Source organism: Perca fluviatilis, chromosome 9 (genome assembly GCF_010015445.1).
Source record: "Perca fluviatilis chromosome 9, GENO_Pfluv_1.0, whole genome shotgun sequence".
Lineage (NCBI taxonomy): Eukaryota > Metazoa > Chordata > Actinopteri > Perciformes > Percidae > Perca > Perca fluviatilis.
The window spans coordinates 2999620-3006282 of record NC_053120.1 but is presented as its reverse complement, the minus strand read 5'-3'; the positions used below and the strand labels follow the sequence as shown (position 1 = coordinate 3006282).

General features: G+C 46.2%; 1 protein-coding gene across 1 annotated transcript; it reads right to left on the bottom strand.

Annotated features, from left to right (window-relative positions):
- Nucleotides 1-3743: 3743 nt before the first annotated feature.
- LOC120565438 (growth arrest and DNA damage-inducible protein GADD45 beta-like) lies at nucleotides 3744-6663 on the bottom strand. Its single transcript, XM_039811247.1, has 4 exons — nucleotides 6364-6663; nucleotides 5599-5700; nucleotides 5077-5314; nucleotides 3744-4507 (listed from the first exon to the last, which is right to left on the bottom strand). Exons 1-4 carry the CDS (start codon nucleotides 6405-6407, stop codon nucleotides 4394-4396), a joined length of 498 nt encoding a protein of 165 aa, XP_039667181.1. The 5' UTR covers nucleotides 6408-6663; the 3' UTR covers nucleotides 3744-4393.

Below are 6663 nucleotides of genomic sequence, written 5' to 3'. Positions count from 1 at the left end.
TTTCTCTGGGAACCTGTCCAATGTGTCCTCATACAACGCTTCACATGACCTCCAGGGCCAAACACAATCTGCAGGCACAGAATTACACAGATTTTTAAAGGTCCCATATTGTGAAAAGGGAGACTTCTATGTGTTTTTATTATTATAAAGAAGGTTGAGGTTATACATAAATATTGTGAAAGTATCAGAAATGCTCAATCCTCAGAGAAATGCCTACCGCCCGTATTCAGAAACCGTCAGGACTTCTGTACGGTTGTGATGTCACAACTATACTATATGTCAGCTGAAAGTGCCGCTACAATCATTCCCCGGCTGCAATAACGGTGCAGAGACGCAGAGTACACGGCTGTGAAACACCCAGAAACGCTGTCCAATCAGAGCACAATGGGCTTCTTCAGGAGGGGGGGGGGCTTAAAGAGACAGGCATGCGTTTCATCGTTTCACACCAGAGATGTTCACAAGTCATTTTGTGGAAGTTGAAGTCAAGTCTCAAGTCTCTGGCCATGTGAACGTTTCCCCAACGTATATGCGCTAATAAAAGAAAATAGAAATACATGAACACATTTAGATTTAAGTCTGACTTAAGTGCGACTCGAGTCCCCATCTCTGTTTCACACAGAGGGTGAATCCAGGTATATTCAGACAGACAGTAGGAGAAAAAGAAGGACTTTGTTGTTTATTTTAAAGCATAGAAACATGCACCGGGCGCCTGGTTCTAAAGGGTTGTACTTAGTGTCTTCATTAATCAGAGGTGTGTTTTGGGCGTAACATGCAATCAACCAATCAGAGATCATCTCCCATTTCCTTTAAAAGCCAGGCGCGTTTCGACCTTGGAGCATTGCTGTTATGATGGCGGATTTGCACCTTAATATTTTATATTTGTAATCTTCTGCATGTGTGTGTGCTGCTGTGCGTCCCTGTGTGTGTAACAAGCATAGTGTGCACGCGCTGTGCACGAGCCTAGGAACATCTTACTAATGCTCTGTTAAAATAACAATGAAATGCTGCGTTATTGACTTTAGACCAGGTTTTTGTTGGTCAATGGAGCGATCACTTCCTCAAGATAGCAATACGCCCAGAATGAACCTGAACACACCTCCCTGTAAGACCAGCACGCCCAGAATGCACCTGAACACACCTCCCTGTAAGACCAGCACGCCCAGAATGCACCTGAACACACCTCCCTGTAAGACCAGCACGCCCAGAATGCACCTGAACACACCTCCCTGTAAGACCAGCATGCCCAGAATGCACCTGAACACACCTCCCTGTAAGACCGATGGGCCACAGATGGGCGCAGGTGCATTTGTTATTTAAACGACGCGGGCGCTGGGCGGTCAAAAAAAGACACTTGCGTCGGGCTTTGCGCCGCGCTGCGCCAGGTGCAAAATAGGGACCAGTACGTTAACACATCTCCACCAGAGGCCAAAAATCTGTACACTAAAGTCTGCAGATCTTTATTCTGGATCACAGCTGACAACTGTAAAAATAGAAAAGAAAGTCATGCACACTTTTTGGTGCGTTATCCTCTGAATGCCCAGCAACACGAGCGATCAGTGCGCCTGCTTGAACCTGTTTAGGCAACAACACTACTCTGTTAGCTTTAGGAAAAGATTGTGGTTTGGTTTCAAATACCTATGTTAACTTACGTACAGTACGTGGCGTTAGCTAAGCGTGCACGTTAAGTAAGAAAGGATTTCTCCACTCTTTATTCCGTCAGAGTGTCCTGGCTCACAGTTACGGGGGTGTTATGCAAATTAAACCTTTCATTGGTTTGAACGGTGAGTAAGAACAGCCTGACCTACCACACCCTCCACACGCACAAACATGCCAACTCTCCTCGTGAGTTTCACCTGTCTCTCTCTCTCTCTCTCTCTCTCTCTCTCTCTCTGCAGCTGCACACAAAACCCTTTCTGCTTTTACTCTCTGACTCAAGAAGAGAAACATACTGGGCTCTGCAGACACCTTGGACATTTCACTTTACTGCAGCTTCCTTCCCCCACAGACAGGGCTCCAGTGTTCACGTCATTCATCTAGAAAGTCCTGGTTATTTACATGGAGTCTGGTGGAGATATGCTGGCTCTATACACGCTAAAAGTCCTGATTATTTACATGGAGTCTGGTGGAAATATGCTGGCTCTATACACGCTAAAAGTCCTGATTATTTACATGGAGTCTGGTGGAAATATGCTGGCTCTATACACACTAAAAGTCCTGATTATTTACATGGAGTCTGGTGGAAATATGCTGGCTCTATACACACTAAAAGTCCTGATTATTTACATGGAGTCTGGTGGAAATATGCTGGCTCTATACACGCTAAAAGTCCTGATTATTTACATGGAGTCTGGTGGAAATATGCTGGCTCTATACACACTAAAAGTCCTGATTATTTACATGGAGTCTGGTGGAGATATGCTGGCTCTATACACGCTAAAAGTCCTGATTATTTACATGGAGTCTGGTGGAGATATGCTGGCTCTATACACACTAAAAGTCATTATTATTTACATGGAGTCTGGTGGAGTTTGGTGATGGGTATTTCGGGGCTGTTTCATGTTAAACTAAAAGGATCTTACTCTTTAACTAAAAGGTCTATCTCTGTAGGGATCCATCCCATAATGTTGTCAGACACTTAGAATAATAATCTGAGTCTGTCAGCAGCAACAACAGAACTTTTAGTGGACGCAGACGGACGTTGAACATGTGATGTAGATTTCTCCTCAGGTTTTGTAACATGTTGTTTTGAAGACTTTGTGTGTATTTGAGAGCCTGATAAAACACAGGTGTGGGAAGTCCCAATAAAGTCCTGGGTGGGATTGCTTCATCTCAAACATGTGACCCGCTGAGAACTCTTAAGATTTACTTTCTGCAGAAATGACACAGAGTCAAACTTCGGGAGAAGTGACTCATGTGAAGGTTTCAGCTTTGTCAACACTGTACTGTAGATAGTGTTGGGACGCCCCCCCCCTCCCCCCTTCCCACTCAAACACATACACACACAGTGAGTTTCACTCTGCTCTTTAAGTTTCTCCTCCCGGGGGACTGCTGGAACCAGAAACACCGGCTGGAAGAGCTAATTATTGCTTCATGAAGACACAAATAAAGGAAAGGAACCGTGACATTAGTCACCTGATTTATCTCCAAATATAGCCTACTTTCTTTTTTTATTCTATTTTAGTTTATGTAGGCTACCTTGTTTCCTTTTCCTGCTGCACCGACCGAATATATCAACCGATCTTTATACTTTACACTTTCATACTGTCGCTGTACTTTGCATCTACCTTCATCCTGGACTTTACATCTGCACAGGGCACTCACTATGTAGTCTTTGCAAATTCTGCACTCAACACATTGCACATCTTTTTATCTTATGCACCAGTTATTCTGTGTTATTGCTTATTTCTTAATGTTTAATATGTTTGTTTGTTAATGGATGCACCTTTCACCAACATAAGTGTGATTATTGTGGCTATGAAGCCTTTTCTGGTTCTAATTCTGACCGTATGTTGTATTTTGGAAGGCCTCAGTATTGGGTTAGCCTAGCTTAGCACAAAGACTGGAAGCCTAGTTTCATCCAAAGAGAAGAAAATCAACCTTCCAACAGCAACACTTCAACTCCCACGCGCGCACACACACACACACACACAGGGCACCATGGAAACGATGTGGTGGGATTATGTAACCTGCAGCGATCAGTCTCACACACACACATTCGTCCTGGAGGAAACACTCAGAAATCGTTTCTCCTTCAATAATTTATTCATCAGGTTAAATAAAACAGGCAGATTCACAGTTCATATATTAAAAATACTCTGGTCCTTTAAATACCCCCCTGTTCACTTCAGTGTGTAGCCTAACTCGGTTGTCCCTAAAACACAACACGTTTATCCGCGGACGCAGATTTGAAAACAAATTCATGACATTTTAAATAAAAACTCATCAGACTGTTAAACCGTCTCCACCCCCGAGCAGAGGACCAGTTCCTCCTGGATCAGCGCCGGGAGGTCTAGAAACATCTGCAGAGTCCACTTGCTGAAGAAAGGAAACGATAAACCGTGACGCCGCGCGTCCTGTGACGTCGCTCAGGTGAGCAGATCACCTGCAGTTCATTCACAAAGTCTCTCTGCTTCCCGCCGGCGCTGTCCGCCGGCCTGCAGAACCCGTTCCGGTCCCGGTACCGGCATCTCACGCCGTTTGCCCCCGCCCCCCAAATCAATCAACCGCCCCGATCAGGCAGCAGCAGGAAGGCCCGGTTTCCGGTCCCCCTTGTCCACTCAAACGCCGTTATCGGTCTTCGGCAGAAGCAGAAGCGCGGCTGTTTTTGGACTGTTTTGCACTCTTTTCTCACCGCTGCGTACAGCGGTCTGGCTCGGCTCGGCCCGTCTCGGGCTCAGCGGTCCTGCATCTCCAGCCAGGGCACCCACTGGTTCCTGCAGCGGCTCTCCTCGCAGAAGCTGCTGATGTTCTGCAGCGCCGGGGACTGCAGCGGCTGCACCGGAGGGTTCTGGGGGGAGAGAGAGGTGGGGGGGGGGACACGGTTAGACATTATTTATAATCTGTGGTATCATGTGTAATAAGGTATAACTTTCAGTAAGCTGTCTAACCTTTCTGTTCACACTTTTTGGCCATGTTCTAATTTCTATTAGTCAGATATTTGTGTGGTTTGTCGTTTTGTGATATCTATGATGTCTGATTTTGTACCAGTTACATTCTTAATAAAGTTATTGGGAGGAAAATAATTTGAAAAAAAAAGACTAGTTTCAGTTCTGAACCAAAAAAAACTACACAACTGGACATGTTCCAGAAACCAAGTGAGATAATAGATATAAACACTGCTGTTTGAGCTTTTAGGGTTGACGCATGCGCAGTATGCCCGTGTGTTGGTGTTGACGCCTGCGCAGTAGGCTATGCATGGGGTGGATTCTGGCGTTGATTTGCACAACACCGAGGGGAGGCTTCCCGTAACGCTGTATGCATCTACTCGTTATGTAACAATCTGTGTTTATTGAAGGTCATAATGCTGACTCAGCATATCTCGAGAGAGGCTCTTAGAAGCAGGAAAGGCGGACTTACAGTGACCAGGATGCAGTGCATGTCCCGGGGCTCGGTGCCACCGGTGCCGGTGCTGTCCCCGGTGTCGGGCTCCCCCCCGAGCAGCGGGGCGAGCCGCCGCAGGCCGGACACGCGCAGGATGTTGATGTCGTTGTCGCAGCAGAAGGCCTGCAGCAGCGTGAAGTGGATCTGCAGCGCGATGTCGCCTTCATCCTCCTCATCGGTGGCGAGGACGCACAGGACGACGCTGTCCGGGTCTCTGCAGGGAGAAAGTTAATGTCAGCAGAGGTGATGTATAATGGTTGAGAACTGCTTCCTTGCTTTAGATCTGCACCTCTTGTCTGTCTGCATGCGATGTGTATTAGCCAATCATCTGATTTTCTTGAAATAGTTTGGAACACATTAATGATTAATCGAGATATGAACCGTTAGTTGCAGCCCTAAAAATAAGCATGTTGCATTCTTTTATCTTATTCTAGCCTCCATTTCTTCCTGTATTCTGTATTTAGCCTATAATTGCGCAAATCAAAGACATCAACTTACACATTCATGAGTTTGGCGGACTCGTAGACCCCCACCGTGAGGCAGTCCTGCCGCTGAGCCGCGACCAGCAGCTCCTCCAGGGCCTGACTCACCGTCTCCATCCTGCAGAGAAACACAGCAGCGGAGCCGCGGTTACACATCTGAGCCGAAACCAGCAGGGAGAGCCCCGCAAAACTGCCCACAAATCTGCCCACACACTCCGCTCATACTCAACATATCAAGAGAAAGGTTTGAAAACTTGATCCAAGGACCACACAAGGATTATGTACTTCTATTTACTTTGTTGAGAATTGCTCTCTAAATCCTGTCTCTTGTAAAGTAAGTAAATCCAGTTTATATCTAGAGCACATTTAAACACAGCTTAAGCTGAATAAAATGCTGTACAAAACGCACTAAAGTGCTGTATTAACCCTTGTTTTGTCCTTTGGGTCACCGGGACCCGAAGGACAACACAAGGGTTAAAATGGGGTCTAAAAAGTGACTTAAACTCGTGCTATACAGCGTGCCAGACAGTGCGTATAGTTACGCATCGCTGACCACAGTCAGTGACTTACGCAACCTGCAGAGCGAGCTGCAGAAATCTGTCCGTGGGCAGTAAACAGGCTGGGGGCTGGTTGTATATTGTCAGAATATGATGCAAATGTTTGACAATGAGGCTAACGGTTTGTAAAACATGATCCCGGTTTATGATCTGGTCTAGAACGTGGCTTGAAACGGCCAAGACAGTGCGTAATTACGCACCTAAGACAAGCATCAGTAACTCACTTTTTCTCGGTGCTGTTGGAACCGATGACCTCTTCCAGAGTCATGTTGAAGTCGGTAAAATAATCCACAAAATCCAGGATAGAAAAGAGGGTCCCCAGCGCGAGAGGATGCTTGTTTAAATCCCAGGAATAAAGTCCCAACAAGAGGTAATCCTGCTCGGCGCAAAAGGTCCCTTCAGAGTCCGTTAAAAGAGGAAAGTCCTTCAGTCTCCCTTAAAGCGGTTCAGGTCCAGAGCAGAGAGAGTGTGAGAGTGTGTGAGAGTGTGAGAGGAAGGAGATGTCTGATACTAAAGCAGAAACT